Source organism: Gallinula chloropus, assembly GCF_964237585.1.
Source record: "Gallinula chloropus genome assembly, chromosome: 1".
Taxonomy (NCBI): Eukaryota; Metazoa; Chordata; class Aves; order Gruiformes; family Rallidae; genus Gallinula; species Gallinula chloropus.
In genome coordinates this window covers 155,803,396-155,820,039 of record NC_140085.1, presented here as the reverse complement: position 1 = coordinate 155,820,039, position 16,644 = coordinate 155,803,396, and the positions used below count along the sequence as shown (strand labels likewise).

Here is a 16,644-nt window from a genome sequence, read left to right as displayed (position 1 = left end):
CCCAAATTAGCTCTGTGCTTACTACGTGACCTTCATCAGTTGTGCTAGTCCAGTGATTGGTTTGCTTCCATTTTGCTCCGATGCCACTTTTGTTTTAGAATATAGGGATATTTCTAACTCTCTACAGAGAGAAGGGAGTCGTCATGTTAATACGAGAGAGCTGTAAGCACCAGTGTTTGTGTTAATGAAGTAAAGACATATCTGGGAGAACAGAACTGAGTACAGCTGAGTGGAAATTAGCAAGAGAGAAATTCTTTTGGCTCATATACTTTGCTTTCTGGTTTTGTCATCTATATGTGCACACACACTCTGTTTATACCTTTAAAGCCAGCAGTATCCCAATAAAATTAATCCCTGTGTCACTGCACGGGTAGAGAAATCTGTGATTTCTGTGTCTCAGCAGTAAGAGAGGCTGAGGGAGGGAGCTCTTAAGTGAACAATTCGCTTGCAAAGAATGCAAATATTTTTAAGACAAGGATTTTGAGCCATTTTAATTTCTTTAAGATTGTTTTTTGAGAAGTTTATTCTGCTAAATGTTGACAGCCTTCTAGTCTTGAAGATTGGTTCTTCTTGTCTTGAAGGAATATTACCAGGGGAGAAAAAGGCCTCTAAAAAGAGATTTTAAGTAAATAAATAAAAGACCCTCCATCCACAAACCCACACGTGATGCAGTGCAGTGCATCAGAGCACAAGTTGTTAAATAATGTGTGGAGATTTTATTTTCTTCCCTCCCCCCCCCCCTTCCTTCCTGCAGCTTTTTGCTGGAGGCACTGAGTGGCAGAACATTTGAACGGCGTAATCTATGTTCTGCTGACCTGAGCTTGTCAGTGCTAATTGTGTGGCTTTAATTGCAAAAACACATTTGCGTTATTGAAAAGGGTTTAACTTAAATCCTTCCTTTTCAGGACTAGTGTCAAAACTGCTTCAGAAGCAGCCAGCCAGCCAGCCAGTGAGATGAGGGGTGGTAGCATCAGCCATCGGCACTGAATAAGCGGTGGGATGGTGTGATTCAGATTACACGTCTTGGCTGTCCGTCAGGAACCAGCTCACTCCCTACAGCTGTTTGAGGCATGATGGGCAGGGAACTGTAGCTCCCTGATAAATAACAGCTCTTTTTGCTGCGCTGCTTGGGAAAAGTCCTGATTTCTCCAGTCTCCTGGAGAAATGGGAATTCAAGTAGCTCCTGTTCCATAGAGCGAGCTCCGGCTTTGGCAGCTCGGCTTGGCATGGCCGGTGAAAACAGTGCAGCTGAAAAACAGGGGAGTGCGAGGTAGATGCCTGTCCTTCCTCTCAGGTGTTTGCTGCTGCTGCTGGCAATAAAGCTGCCTGGTTTATTAGCTGCTCCGAGTTTTTCTCCTAACCTGTGGTGTGTGGTAAACAGCGTTAGTGCAGCCCAGTCCCTGCCGTGGCGGCGCTGCGCCCACAGGGATGCTCTCAGTGCGGTCGGTAGCTCGGGGAGCCGGGCTGCGGTACCCCTCCCTCAAGTGTAACTTTTCAAACGGTGAAGAAACTCCTAGAGAGGAACGTTTAATCTTTGCCCTGATGGCCGTGCTTGCAAACTTCTGTTTATTGCCCGTGGTTCAGCTACAGGGTGTTGCACCCAGTCAGGTACAGCACACGGTGTTTGTTAGTCCCTCTCTGTGCCTCCTTAGCCAAAGGAAAAGGTGACAGCGATCTCCGTGTTGGTTTTCCCTGCTCGCTTTATCGTGGTTTTCCCTTGAAGCACAGCGTTCCCGTTTGGCTGCTGTTGCTGGAAAATACATCAGTCTGATGAAGGCTGGTATTTCGTGTGAGCGTCCCTCTATCCAGCTGGTCTGATAAGCAGTTTTCAATTACTTTTCGCCAGAAGATGCTGCATATGCAAGGGATTTATTTTCTTTTGTCTGTAAGATGATCTATAGATTTTAGTGACACAGTGGGGAAGTGCTGTTTGTCATTTAGGGAGAAGCAGAACTTGTGATGCTGCCAATGTTTTTTTTTTAGCTTTTTAGTTACTTTCTACTTTCTTTATTTTCCTTCATGTGATCGGAAGACTGTAATTAGTTGTCACTCAGTTATTCCTGGAGACACAATGAAGGCGCTCAGAAGCAGAAAGCAACAGAAACAACAAAACAGTTTGAAATCTGGCCGAATGGAAAGAAGGTTAATATTATTTAGGGAAAGGAGATTTAAATTTAGCTTACATCCCTGATGATAACACAGTCACGGTATGTAGGAAATATCTGTTTGGAGAGGGAGGGTGTTTGCATGTTTACTCTGTCAGTAGATCGTTAATGCCAAGCGTGCAGCAGGATGAAATTCGGTTTGGGGAGAGTGGCTTTTTTTTCTTGGTTCCCCGTGGTGCCAAGGGCAAGAGAAACCACTGGGCTTCAGGAGTATGGGGACTCACTCTGTTTCTGCCAACGCCAACAGCAGCAGGAGCCAACCCTGCCAGCACACGATGGTATCTTCACCCCTCCTGGAGCGTGGGGGTGGCACTGCAGGTGGCTTTAGTCTCCCCACAGCCACCACAAATGCAGCACCACCAAAGCTCCTGGAGCTGCCGAAGTCACTGCATTGTCCTGAGGGAAGGAGATGGGCACTCCGAGTGTTTCTGCTTCGCCTTGAGTTGCTGGCTGGAGGTTTGTGTGTGTAGGAGTCCGTGTGTTAACACTGCAGGGGCAGGGAGAGCCTGAGGTCCTGATTTCTGAACAGGTCAAGCGATGTTGCTGTACCCTGGCTAACGTGCCCAGAGTGCTCCCACACAGCCACTTCCCAATTCGATAGTCTTAACCGGGCATGGCAACAAGAAAAGCTCTTAGCTGTCCTGATTGCTTTGTAGCCTTTTCTGTACCAAAAAACCCCCTGGGAATACAGGTTTGGCTTGTCTAGCTTTGTGTCTCACAGAAATGCAGAGTATTTTTCTTCTCTTAGCTGTATGCTTCTGTCAGTTGTTTTTCTGTTTTAATTCAGTTAGGCAGAGTAGGTGGCGTTACTTTAGCCAAGCGTTGGGCAGTCTGCTGACACCAGTGCTGGTGGCCTGAATCATTTGAACAATCTCCCCCCACAAATATGTAAGAGGGTGTCCCCTCTTGTTTACCCCTGGGTAAACACCTCCGTGTTACTAAGTCTTCATAGGACTATGGCCAAAAGAAAAGACAGTCAATTATTTTCACCTACGTTTCTAAATTGCCTCTCTTTCCAGTAATTCGGGATTACCCCAGGTTTTTGGAAATTATCACTGCTCAGACCAGTCTTTAGATGGACTTTTCTCATTGGCAAAATTTCTTCTGATTTCCAGTTGGTGCTACCGTAGCCCTAAGTATTAATACAACAAGGGATGATTTTTTTTTTGCCTACCAGAATGTCAGCTATTAAACTGATATGCTTATTATATCAGTAGATTCAAAACTGGCTATCTCAAAGGCTGCTTTTTTAGTTGTATAACTTAAAAAACACATTTCTGTCAGTGATCCTGCATTTTAAAAACAACCAGGGAAGATGTTTTAAGCTGCATTCCAGTTCTTCTGAACAGCATTCCTCTTCCAGCTCAGCTGCAGGCACGTTTTTCAATGTATCTTCTTGTTCTGTAGAAAAATAGTTTAAAAAAAAAAACAAAACAAAAAACCAACTTTCTAGGAAAGTTCTTGCTATGGGAAAAGATGTGTTTTGCTTGACCTCTGCTGCTGAAATGCTCCCTACTAAAACCCAAACCAGCTTCCTAAATTCACTTTCTCGCCACGTTGTCCATCCTTCTGAAGGAAAAGGTGGAATTATAAAGTTACCTGTTGCCATCAGCCACTTGCTTTCAATCTTGCTTCCCCTTTGGGCCTCAAAATCATAAAAACAAAATGTAAACAATTCTCTCTTATTTTCTACCAGATGGAATTCATAACAGAGAAATGACCACCAGTAGAAACGGATTTGCTTAACTAAGAGTTTTACATTTTATTTAGATGAATAGGGTATCAATAATTGACTAAGACATTCTTAAATTCAAATATGTTTTTTCTCTTGTGTGTGAACCTCTTTTTTTTTCTTTTAATGTTGTTTTCCCTTTTCCCTTTGCCTCCTTTCTTCCTTCCTGTGCTCCCTGAGCAAATATAAACTGCATTTTTCAGTCCAAGGGAGCTTGCAAACTTGGCCAAACGTGGTCACAAACCTCATGTAGTTTTTATGAGTCTGTGTATTAAACAGGGGTTTTTGGGGTGCATTTGTGTGTGTGTGTGTAAAACCTGTTGGTAAACAGGAAATGAAAACATTTTTCACAGTTGTGAAATTTCAAGAGTCAAAGCAGTCGAATATTTCACTGTTCTTCTATCTCAGGCTCCAAGTAATAGTTGTGGTTACATTTTAAAAACAAAGTTAACTGTAGTAACTGCTTGTGACGTGTTTATGTACTTCTTTATATTTAATAGAATTTTCTTCTCTGTCTTTATGCAATTGCACAGTCTAAGATTCACCTTGGAGTATGGTGAGATTAAGAATGAAATCCCATTCTGATGATGATGTACAAATAGTCGATATTATTCGAGTTTCCTCCTAGGGGAAAAATGCCACCATCCTTTGAAAATAATTCATAGATTTTTATTTTTGTTTTTATTTTTTATTGCTCTGCTTTGCCTTTGGGAATGCTAAGCAACTTTTTAGCCATTACCAGGAAAGCTGGCTGATAAAGGCTGCTGGGATGGAAGCAGAGGCTGCCCCTGGGCTGAGCAGCACAGGAATCACCTCCTAGAAGCGCCCTGCCTGCCTGTCACTCCCCCAGCACACTGGGGTCTCGGCAGCGGTGGGGGAAGCGTGTTTTGGCTAAGTGGGAGTGCAATGGCCAGTGCTGATTGCTGTCAGGGGGATGTCACTGACCTTTGCCTAGCCAGAGGTCACAGAATTTAGGGTGTGCTCTCTTTGGATTCGTTCCTTAAAGGAGTGTGGCAAAAAAAGTTTTAATAATGATTTGCCAAGTACTATTAATTACCGCTAATTGCATTTGCTGTTCCGTAGCTCCCGTTTCAAAGTTAATTTGGAAAGAAGGGGAAGCCTGCACTAATTGTTTTACACAGCAATGGACAATGTCAAGGAATTTCAATTGCTGCTCATCCAATTCTTCCTGATGTGTTTGCTTGTTGGATGCCTGCTGCCAGATTGCCAACAAGTCAGAGAGAAAAACCGTCCCAGGAAGGGAATGATACCAGCATGGGCTTAAGGTTAAACAACAAATAAACAGACACCCCTCCACCCCCAGTATCTTCAGATGGGTTTCAGGTAGAGAGTGCATACTTAATTCACTCTTTTGCACCAGCATAAACAAGACGAATGGGTGTAATTATTCTGCAGAAGGCCACAGGAGAGGGTAGCTGCATTTTGGGTGGCTCAGTCTTGCGTGGTCCTCTCTCGCTTCCGAGGCTCGATAGGGACACTAAAGTCTCAGTGTAGTGGAGATCACGAGGGATGTTTAGTGGTGTCTCCTCAAAGCTGGGGAGGGAGATGTGGATAAAATCCAATCCTCACTTTGCTTCTAACCACATCTACAATCCCTTTTGCTTGAGGTTTGTTTTCCCCCCCTCCCTTTAACTCCAGGAGCCTTCAAAATGTTCTGCATCGGAGCACCTGCATTCTGAATATAACGGTCTTAAAAATGTAATTGAGGGATTTTCACTTTCGTAGGCAAATCAGCGGGGTTGATATTGATCCATCTTTTTAGGGAGCCACAGTGCACCAGAAGGTGATACTGTAGAGGGCCCCGTAAACCCTCGGAGCCTTCTGTCTAATTTGGCAGAAAAACACAGAATGTCGGACAACAAAAGAACGATCCGATTCCGTAAGAAATCTTCATCCCTCCCACCCCCTTTTCACAAGATTAAAAAAAAAAAAAGAGAAAGAAAGAAAAAAAAAGGGGGGGGGAAGAAAAAGGACTTAATTTTTTCAGCTGCACACAATGATTTGGTGCTCACTCTTGCATTGAAACAGTTGCTGTCAGAACAGGCAGGAAACAGTTTTCTTTTAATTGCTGAAATCATTCGGAAGTGCTTCATGCACGGCTTCTATACAGCAGATGCTGTGCATTAATTGGCCTGTGTAGGGCTGACCCAGGGTTCCTTGCAGCGGGCCCAATTTTAGGCAGAGGGTTTAAATAGCTTATTTCTTATTTTGTATAACCTGGCGTACGTTCTGAGCGCGCTTGCACGTGGGGTATTTCATGGTCTGCAGTTTCTAATGTCATGTGGGTTTCAAAACCTGTGTTTCTCTGGTAATGTACTAGCAGCAGGTAAGCTCTAAATACCATCCATCAGGAGCTAATTTTTTATCCAGATACTCCAATGACTGATGAACCTGTCTTTTGTATGAATGTTCAGCACAGGAGAAAGCCATATGCCCCTGGCACTGGTTCCTATGTATTCTTTACAGTTCGTAGCGAGGAGATTAAGAAAAAAACCCAAACCTTTACATTCACATGTCTTTCATTTATTTAGCAGTTAGCACTTTCTAAAATAGCTCTATTTAATTTTTTTTTTTTAATTTTTATTTTTTTTCAAACAGCAAAAGGAGGTTTAGGTCTCTTAAAGCAATGTGACTACTGCTACTCATTTTCTTTATCGGGAATATTACTGCACAGCCTTAATAGGGAACCTTGTTTTGCTACTCCCCGTCTGTTCAAAACAGACCTTAGCCCATTAGAAGGTCCTCCCTTGTGTGGGAAGACCACAGCTGTTACTGTAAATCTCATCCAGTAACTGTATCACCCCCATTTTGTGGCTCTGAAGGATGAAATTGAGAAATGGAATACTGTGCAGTCATCCTTTACATCTCCAATTTTAGGCCTTTGCACATCATTTTCATGCTTTTATTCCAAATCAAACAACATTAGTGAGCAACACCACCCTGTGCTAAATGCCTGGTGTCTAAGGCAGCGCCTGCGATCTTTGTTTTTGGAGGATTTAGGATTCGGAGGGAAGTTGGGGCTTTGTTGATGGTGGATTTTTTAAAAATTCCCTTTTTTATTTTTATTTAAATTTTTCATCCCTTCTTTTCCCTCCCCCTACCCCCAGATCTTTCTGAATCCTCAGACTTTGTGGGAAGCAGATGTCCAGACGGTAGCGAGGTGCCTAAGATGGAGGATGCTCTGCTGTGCCTCCGCAGAGGAAGCCAGAGCTCAGCGCAGTTAACAAACACAACTTTAAAAAAGGGTTTCTGTTTCTTTAAATCCTTCTGAATGAAGTGGATCTAACTTCTTACGAAGGATATTGGGGGCTTTAATCAGAAATAAGAAGTGGTTTAAATCATTAGCACAACAAAGCAAACTATAAGCTTGAAGATAAAAGTCTCAGGGGAAAGAGTCCTCTGAAAATAAATGGGACTTGATAGATTTCCATATCATTTATAACTTCCCTTAATTACACTTGGAAGACTTGCCAGTAAAACTGGAAAATTGGCAGCCTATATCCATTATAGTAATTTTGCCGACCATGGCAAGCAGCTGGCTTTACTGGATTTTATTTCCCATCACTCACAATTAATCATCAGCTGGAGATGTCTGAAACTCCTCAAAACGTAGCGGTACCGTGTGACACTCGGGCCTCCTTAAAATGCTAAAATCTGCTGAGTAAAAGGTCCGAGTTCCCCTTCCCCGCGAACTCATTCCAGGCGCGAGGCGGGCTGCCGGCTAATGAGCGCCACTTCCATAATCGGATGCGAATGTGAACTCTGACCTCGTGTCAAAGGAGAGGACGCAGCACGCTGGATAAAAGATCCGGGATTCAGATCCCCAAACTTTGCACCAATTAAGACGGGGCGCTGGGGAAAACGCATCAGCGCCCCTTGGGTTTATCAGAAAGACTTGTGGGGGCTTGTGAGCGTTTTGGAAGCCTGGCATTGCCGACGCCCTGTCACAAGCGTTCAGTCTCTCCCAGATGATGCCCAGAAGCCCTGAGGAGAGCCGGCGGTGCTCCCGGGGATCCCGTGGCAGCGCTGCCCTCGGGTGTGCGCTGTCTTTTTCGTGGCGCCGAGTTTTAAGGAGACCCATCTGTGAGCGCAAATCAGTCTTTGTGGGGCTCCCGTAGGGGCGGGTGGACACAGCTCGGGGTTGCTGCTGCTCCGATGCCGCTTCCAGCCCGTGCTGCGAGGTGCTGGGTGGGGAAGCGGCTGGAGACCGTTGCCTGTCCTGTGTGTGACCTTTTGGCCAGCAGGCAGAGCAGCTGCCACGCAGCCCCGAGTGACTCCGCCCGTGCTGTTGACTGAAGAGTCAAACGCCCATCAGAGTTGTTAGTGGCAGCGAGCTGCCGAGCACCCTCCTCTGCCGTAGCTTTTCCTCTTCTTTTTCTTTTCCCTGGTCCTTCAAGGGAGACCAGCTCTGAGCAGATACTTAGAGCTGCTCTGTGCAGAAACCAGCTCCTAAAGCCGGGCCTGCAGGTCCCCCAGCAAACCGCTCCGTTCATCTGGGTGTTCCAAGCAAGGTGAAGGCCCGTTCGGCTGTAGCGTAACTCAGTGAGAAACATACCTGAATTTAATGTCTTTTAAGAAAAAAGAGGAGCCCTTTTACTGCACTGGAGTCCAATCAGTCAGATTCTGGTTTTGTTTTGTTTGGTTTTCCTTGCCTGTTTTGACAGATTTGGGTCATCACTGAGACCCCTCTAAATTGAAGTGCAAAGATGGCGGTTTCCACTGGTTTGCCATCCACTGAGAGAAAGAAATTATCTGATGTAAATGCAACGTTGAAAACAGTCCTGATAAATCCCTAAATAAGTTAGAAAGCGAGAACTCCTACGCACTACCACCATTTTCTTTCGTGGGCTAAGTAACAGGCGGAAGGATATGTGCAATTACGGAATGAAAGGGGTCAGACAAAGCCCAGAAGAGGGAAGGGAGATAGAAAGTGCCTAATTTTAGGATTTGCTGCTTTGCCACACAATGAGTTGGAGCTGTGAAGGTTTCACGTAAGCCCTGTAATTAAACTTCTCTGCTTAAGTGACACTTTTCTCCGAGGTAATTGTCAACAAATTGCACATCATCAGGAGTGCTGACACAGCGTTTACACGTCTCCTGCGTGCTGGAAGTGCCTCCTTCTTTCCACATTTGTAAGACTAGATGTTAACTGGACACTTTGGCTGTATGTTTTGGGGATTGGGTGGGCTCTTTCTTTCCCAGGCACCGCTTCCTTTGTCATCGCCCCAGCAGGTATTCTGTGAAACACAAAGTCTTTATTTTTGAGAAGGTTGGTGGGGGGAGCCTGAGGAGAAATTCAGAGCCCTGGACGTTCTCAGGGCACTAATGTTTCCTTGCACTTGGCAGGCGTTGCTTGAGGTCTGCAGAGGCGACTCTGTGGTCTTGCAGTTGGTACGTTCCCGTTTCCAGAGCTCTACTAAGGGAGGGCTGACCGAGCCGCTCGCACACCACCCACCTCAAGGAAGCCGCGTCGCACTCAGGCAGACGGCATCAGGGGAATTTATTGTGCCCTCCGAATTAGGCCGCTCGGTCCTCATTGGCACTGCTAAGTGTCTCAGTCTTCAGCAGCCTTGAGAGGCCCGGGGTCCTTGGAGCTCTGGGAGCTCAGCCAGAGGGGGCAAATTTGTTTCTGAAATAAGCTACTAAAAACCCTCTTCAAAATGTCTTTCCTTTTTTTCCTTTCTTTCCTTCTTTTTTTCTCCTTTTTTCCCCCATTCCCCCTTTTCTTCCTCCCTTTCCCCCTTTTCCTCCCTTTTTCTCCATTTCTTCCCCCCCTTTTCCCCATTTCTTCCCCCCTTTTTTCCCATTCCTCCTTTTTTTCCCATTTCCCCCCTTCTTACCCTTTCCCCTGCTTTTTTCCTCCATTTTTTCCCTTCCTTTCTCCCTTTCCCCACCCTTCTTTTTTAAATTATTTTATTCATTCTTTTTTTATTCTTCCCCACCCCGTAAATATCCATAGCTTCCTTTTAACCTCAGAATGTCTGGAAAGTTCGAAGCAGATGGAAAAAAAAGCTGAACAGTGAGGTAGGGAGAAGAGGAGGAAAAGCAAGGAAGAAAGGGGAAAAAGCAGCTTGGACAAGGCTACAGGCAGAGCAGCAGGTGTTGTAAGGAAGGAGACAAAAGAAGGGGGAAAAGGGAAGAGAGGGGAAATAACTGGAGACAAAGACATAATCTCTGATAATATTCACTGAGTCTGATGCTGCTAATGACGACTCAAATCCTCACCTGCAGCTTGGGAGGGGCTTTCTGCAGGTGAGGTGTTGGGTGTTGGTTATTCTCTGTAGCCGGTTAGCGCGCCGCATGCCCACAGCACACACCGACTTACCCCCAAAATCCCCTCACGGGGCTCCTGGAGGTCTGCTGGAGGCACGGGCGTAACGTGGCGCCTTCTCTCCTGTCTCACTTAGGATGCACAGGCAGGGCTCAGTGCCTAAACCCTGCAGCTGACCTTGGCCCAGAGTAGTGCTGGGGAGTGCAGAACAGAAGGGACCCCCACCCCAAAACAGGACAAGAAAAGCAGCTTTATTTAAATTATCTGAATGTGCTTCGTGCAGCGTGCTGCATGTGCCCCCTGGCTTCACACCTGCCTGTCTCATGATGTACTCCTCAGAGGTGGTGCCGCTTGTCCCTAAACAGGCACTGCTCGTTTTACGTGTATTGGCAGAAATGCATGTGTGTGTGTGTGTGTGTGTGTACAGGTACGTGTGTGAGCAGTCGCTTTTTGGGGGAACACACAGAACAACCCACAGACCAAATTACCCCCCTGAATGAAACTGACACCAGGGTGAGCGCATCCCAAATTTGCTGGGGTAATGAGCAAATGGCAGACTGTGCTGCTTGGGACGACTGGCTGTTGGCTGGGTTACATGAATCGCAGAATTGTAGGGGTTGGAAGGGACCTCCAGAGATCATCGGGTCCAACCCCCCTGCCAAAGCAGCTCCCCAGCTCATATTGCACAGGGAGGCATCCAGACGGGTCTTGAATCTCTCCAGAGAAGGAGACTCCACAACCCCCCTGGGCAGCCTGTGCCAGGGCTCTGTCACCCTCACTGGGATAAAGTTCTTCCACATATTGGTGTGGAACTTCCTGCGCCCCAACTTGAGGCCATTGCCCCTTGTCCTGTCCCCACAGACCACTGAAAAGAGGCTGGCCATTCCCCCCTGTGTCCTACACTTCAGATGTTTATAAACATTGATCAGATTCCCCCTCAGTCTTCCTTTCTCAAGGCTGAACAGCCCCAGCTCACTCAGCTTTTCCTCATAGGGGAGATGCTCCAGGCCCTTAATCACCTTTGTAGCCCTCCTCTGGACTCTCTCCAGGAGATCCCTGTCTTTTTCATATCAGGGAGCCCAGAACTGGACACAATACTCCAGGTGGGGCCTGACCAGGGCAGAGCAGAGGGGAACGATCACCTCCTCTGACCCGCTGGCCACACTCCTCTTGATGCACCCCAGATTTCCCCTTATCTACAGGCAGCCCCCCCCTCCCGTCCCCCCCCGAGTGGCCTTTTCCTCTGCGCAGCGTTGGAGGGAGGATCTGACTGGGAGACATGGGGAGCCCGGTCGAGCAGCCCAGTGAGTTACTGGTGACCTTGAGCTTGGGCATGCCTGTCAGCAGACGAGCAGAGAGGGGAAACTTGTGGTGAAAAGGGTGGGTTTGCCCCCACAATGCGTCCCTTGTGGGCGAGAGGCCACGGCTCCTTTCAGGCCAGCTCCCTTCCCGCAGCCCCCAGTCATCAGCCGCCATCCGGATGCTGCCCCGTGCAGGGGTACGACTTTCAGCCCAGTGTCAGCCCGTTGGGGACTGCTGGAGCTCCAGCCCGTGCTGCCCCTGATGCGTGCTGAGACCCTTGGGGGTTCTGAATCAGGACTGGTACCCGCAGGGTCTGTGCCAGGGGACCAAAGCAAAGGTTCCCCAGCCAAAACTGTGTGGATTGAATTTTGCTCCGGGTTCAGTGTCCAACTGTGACGGGTGTGAAATGCAGACTGTAGAAGCTGGAGCTGAATGGGTGGGGTGGGAGAAAGGCCCTTTGGCTTTGCCTGGGGTGACAGTTTTAAGTAGGTGATTCCTTTTTCCCTGTGTTGCTGGTCAAAGGCGACTGCGGGCTGTGGTTGCGGGTTGTGTCGTGACTGCGTAGCTGGCTGCCTTGACTTGTGCCTTTTTTAGCATTTAATGAAATAATCCCTTTATTTTTCCAGGAGAACTGTACACACTTAGAGCATTTCAAATCCTCTCTCCTCACTTTGTACTGCTTTAATTTTCCCAGGTTTCAGAAGGTCAAGAGATTTGTGTAATTGAAGCAATGAAAATGCAGAACAGTATGATTGCTGCTAAAACAGGCAAGGTAAGACACCTTGGGTCACTTAAAACCGTCTGCGGCTTGTCAAACAGGGTGGGATTTAAAAGGAAGATTCTGGTTGTTAAGGAATTAAGTCTGATTGTTGTAAGTCTTTCCAAGTGAGGTGTCTTTAATTTTTAACATTTGCATTTGCCGTGAATGCTGTTAAGTAGTTCCAAGCCTTAGATAGCACAGCAGGAAAGAGTTTTACTGGCTTCAGAAATTCATATCACTCCTTTTTTCATTTCTTTTTTTTTTCCCCCAAAGTGATTTGTTTTCTATGATGTTGCAGTGCCAAGTTGAATTGAAAGGTGTTGCAGACCTCTTCTCCAAATCCCGTCTGTCCAGGGAGCAATGGAAGAAGAGGGATGTCTTTGCCAGTTAATTCATTAATGGCAAACAATTCAACATTAAAAAAAAACGGGGGGGGGGGGGGGGGAAAGGAGGAAGGCACAGAAAGTGCTTTTGCAAGAAGATGAGAAAAATAATTAATATATTATATTTTACATTGTTACTGTGACTGATAAATATGAAGCCCAGTTCTGCAAATGTGTTAGGCCTTACAGGGCTGTGCACTGTGGTACCTTGCTGCACGGGGATCAGCCTTTCAGGCTCTGAGCTGGGAGTCTCCTGTTGCAGCCCAGGATGTACCAGACCCAGCACTTTGGGCAGGGAACCAGTTAAGGTTATATGACAAGGGCATGCCTTAAACCCCATCTGGTCTGGGGACTCTCGGCCCCTAAATCAGGGCCTTGGAGTATCCCTGTGCCAGGTTATAATCCACAGCGTGAAACCATCACCTAGACACAGGCCCCTGATCCATCCTTTTCCAAGGGAGAGTGCAGTCACTTTGAGGAGTGACTGGTGGGGGTCCTTGCCAGAGGTCTGGGTTATATATTCCCATATTTCCCTGCCTGGACAGAGGCCCGCCCGCTCTCCCCGACCCTTAAAAATACAACCCCCAGTGCAAGGTGGCCCAGCCCAGGGGGAGGCAGCAAGGAGCTGCTGCCTCTCCAGGAGGGGAGGAGGTCAGGCCCTGGCCAGGCTGGCCCAGATCTCCAGGCGGCTCTTTGTGCCAAGGACTGTTTGTGTGTTTACAAGAAAGGCCTGTTTGGCAGCGGGCCGCAGTCGGCGCTGAGGCCGGGACCCAGGGCCGGCCTCTCCCAGCGAGTCTAGTGCAAAACTGGGTCTTGGGGGGGCAAAGATGGCGAGGGAGGGAGAAGACACCTTCTCCTGTTGCTCTGACATGGCCGCTTCATCATTTTATTTTATGGGTTAATGCCCATATCATTTGTTTTCTCACTTGATTACTGTTCCCCAGCGTTCAGCTTTTCATCTCGGCTGCTTTTGTTTAACTCCTTGTTGCTGCTCTTTGCGGCCACCCTTTGTAACCAGTGAGTATCTGTAACTAAACTGCTGTTCTCTCTCCCACCCACCCCCTTTTGGTTTTTCACTTTACCCTGCTCTTTCCTGACCAGGTGTGCCACAGCCCACGGGCTTGTCCCTTAAAATCCTGCTTGTGCTCCTCCCAGTGATGAGTGCCCCCCACTCACGCTGAGCAGATGCCACAGAAAATCCACGTTTGGCTTCTTTATCCTTCAAAGTGGGACGTGAACGGTGCACAGGCCCAATGGGAACCTTGTCAACATCCCCTTGGTGTTTCCATTTTAATAATAAGCAAATTATTTGGTTCTTGAGAATTTAAAGAGTTTGAAAAAAGCAAAAAAAAAAGCAACTTTGGGGCTGTGTCGCTGCTGAACAGGATTCATCTCGCTCTGCAGTACGAAGTCATGGCTCTGAGTGCTAAAATAGCTTGGCCCCTCCACAGGAATGGGATGTTTGGCACCGGCTTCTAGTCCACGTCTCGATGCTTTGAAAAGCCATGTTTTGAAGCCCAGTTCGTTTGTCTTCAGCTGGAAGACGTTCCCATTTTCATTCCCGGCTGAGTTCCTTTTCAGCACCAAACCCCCTCTTCCTGTTTGTAATTGTGAGAAAAGCCGTTTGTTTTTATCTGCCCAGAGTTTACTGCGGCTGCAGGTGGTTTAGGAACGAGGGAAAGATGGAGAGGAACTGGTGAGCCTCCTCTCTCCTATGGGACAGCTGTGCGTGGGTCAGAACGAGGAGCTGGCCCCGCTGCCTGTCAGAAATCCCTGGGGAGTTTGAAACACCCGTCAGCCACGGTGTGTGCTGAACTTTGGCTTTGTAGGGAAAGAAAAGAAGTAGAGTACTTTCCATGCTGCTTTCATCTCTTAAAAGACCGAGGCTGGGGGAGCGGGTAGGCTGCCTGGCTACTGATGGAGGAATAGAGCCCCTTTCTGTTTGTCTCACGGCGCCTTTGCCCGTGTTCAGCTTCATTCCTTGAGTGGTGATGGGAATGTGCTGGTGCTGCGGGGCCGGAGGTGACGCTCGGAGCTCACGTGGCTGTAGAGTGTTAAACTTGGGCGCGGGTGGCGGCACAGCCATCGTGGCCTGGGAGTCGGGGTGTGCTCCTGGCTTCCTTTAGGAGCCCGACCTTGTGTTGGGGGGCTGAGCTAACTGCTCCACCAGGTTTTGACCAAGGATTTGGGTGTGTCGGTGTGAGCTCTGAACTGATAGTCTCACATACAGCTTCTGGGATTTGCTGGGGCTCTGTGCAGAGCTGAAAGGGAATTTGGGTGCGTTACAGCCTTTTACAGAGGAAATGAGGGACTTGGTACGCGACGTTCCTGCTTTAAAATTCAGGAACCTGCAGGTGAGCCTGTACTTCATGGACAAACGTAGCTGCATTGATTTGGCAGTGGTGTAGCCCTTTGCCAAGTCCAGTTATGTCAAAGGATCCCAGTGCAAGTTTGGATCAGCCTGTCCCAGCTGTCTGGGCATTGCACGGAATGTCATGGCTGCAGTCCCGGAGTTTGGTTGGACTTACAGTCCGTAATGCAGGAAAGGCTGGAATGTTTCATCCCAATGTGAGTGTGGAAGAGTTGGCCTCTCCTCTAAAACATCTGAAGGTTTAGTAACAAGTGCACAGCAGTGCAGACAGGTGGAAGAAAGGTGCTTTTTAATTTATAAAAGTGCCACCTCCATCTGACATTGAGGTCATCAAGCACCCATGTCGTAAGAAAACCAGCCGGTGGTAGGTGCCTAAACACCTTGATGGAGCTGGACACGATCTGGTCAAGCTCTGGAGAGGTGGTGGGGTCTCCAATCTCAGAGCTGGACTCTGAACACTGGAGGTGGAGCTGTCGGCCCCTTGAGGCCTTTCCAAGGTGCACTCAGCCTGTGGTGGTCATGACGTTACGCAGTGTCCATCTACCCAGCGCGCACAAGTGTGATGCTCCCTGTGTCAGCCGAACCGCCGCTGTTACCGGTGTGCGATGGTTTCTGTTTGTGTCCCGCAGGTGAAGGCTGTGCACTGCAAAGCTGGCGATACCGTCGGAGAAGGAGACCTGCTGGTGGAACTGGAATGAAGGGTCACCTCCACTGGCTGGAATTAGCTAAGCCTTTATTGTTTTACCCATAAAGTAAGACTCAGGCAGTTTCAGCCCAGAGAAAGGACAGTCCTATGCACAAGATTTTATACAGCCGTATTTATTGTGTCAGTGGTTAAGACAACAAACACAGATGTTAAACCTTGGCAGCAGAGCCCAGATTCTTACTTCCAGAAATACTTGTACATAACCTTTGTAATTCTTTGTTTTTTCAGGATCAAATAAAATCAATAAAATACCATTTTTGCTTTAAAACAGAAAAAGCCTCTTTTTTTTTTTTTTTGAAAAAAAAACCACAAAAGCCTAAATCCGATTTGTCTTCTCCATGGCAGTAGCACAGGTTTGAGGCCCCGGTCAAACTGGTTGGTAAGAGTGAAAGATTGCCCTCTGAGAGAACTGAGCAGCGTTCCTGCGCTCTGCGTAAGAGCTGAACAAGTACTGCCGGTGGCTTAAATCCTGACCAGGTTTGTCAGGGCTTTGCATAGACTGAATCGCAGGCTAGATGGTTTGTGTTGCTAGTGCAGTCTTTCCTTGTGTATTTTCCTTTGCAGTTACAGGGGAATCTCCTGTTACTGAGACTCCATATTCAAATTTCTCTTCCCCTCCCCACCCCCCTTCCAGTCTATTTCTTGCTGGGTACAAGCCTTTACAGAAGAAACTGGCCCTGTCTGTGAATGCCCTTTGCTGCCCCAGGGTATTGCTAGAGGCACTTGCTGTCCCTCAGGCTGAGCCTCTTCCTGAACTCTTACAGGAGAGAGAGACCAAAGCGTCTGATCTTTTGTTGTGCAGAGGCTCTTACTAGAGACTGTGTGAAGAACTAGGACTGCTCGTGACAGGAGACTGTGTCCTGCTGGAAGAGCTGTGTATCCAGCCTGGGAAACCAGAGAGGGCCTGGAGAGGAGGAAGATTTAAGAAGGAAG

General features: G+C 47.5%; 1 protein-coding gene across 2 annotated transcripts in view; it reads left to right on the top strand.

Moving 5' to 3' along the window:
* The window catches only part of PCCA (propionyl-CoA carboxylase subunit alpha), a 294,840-nt gene extending 278,196 nt beyond the window's left edge, over positions 1 to 16,644 (top strand). The window contains exons 23-24 of one of the 2 annotated variants that reach the window (XM_084279588.1): positions 12,186 to 12,263; positions 16,514 to 16,644. In XM_084279588.1, the coding sequence (XP_084135714.1) occupies positions 12,186 to 12,263; positions 16,514 to 16,537 (102 nt within the window). In that variant the 3' untranslated portion in view covers positions 16,538 to 16,644. Of the gene's footprint in view, positions 1 to 12,185; positions 12,264 to 15,634; positions 16,000 to 16,513 lie in introns of those variants that run through there. The other variant, XM_084279587.1, reaches the window with a different exon arrangement.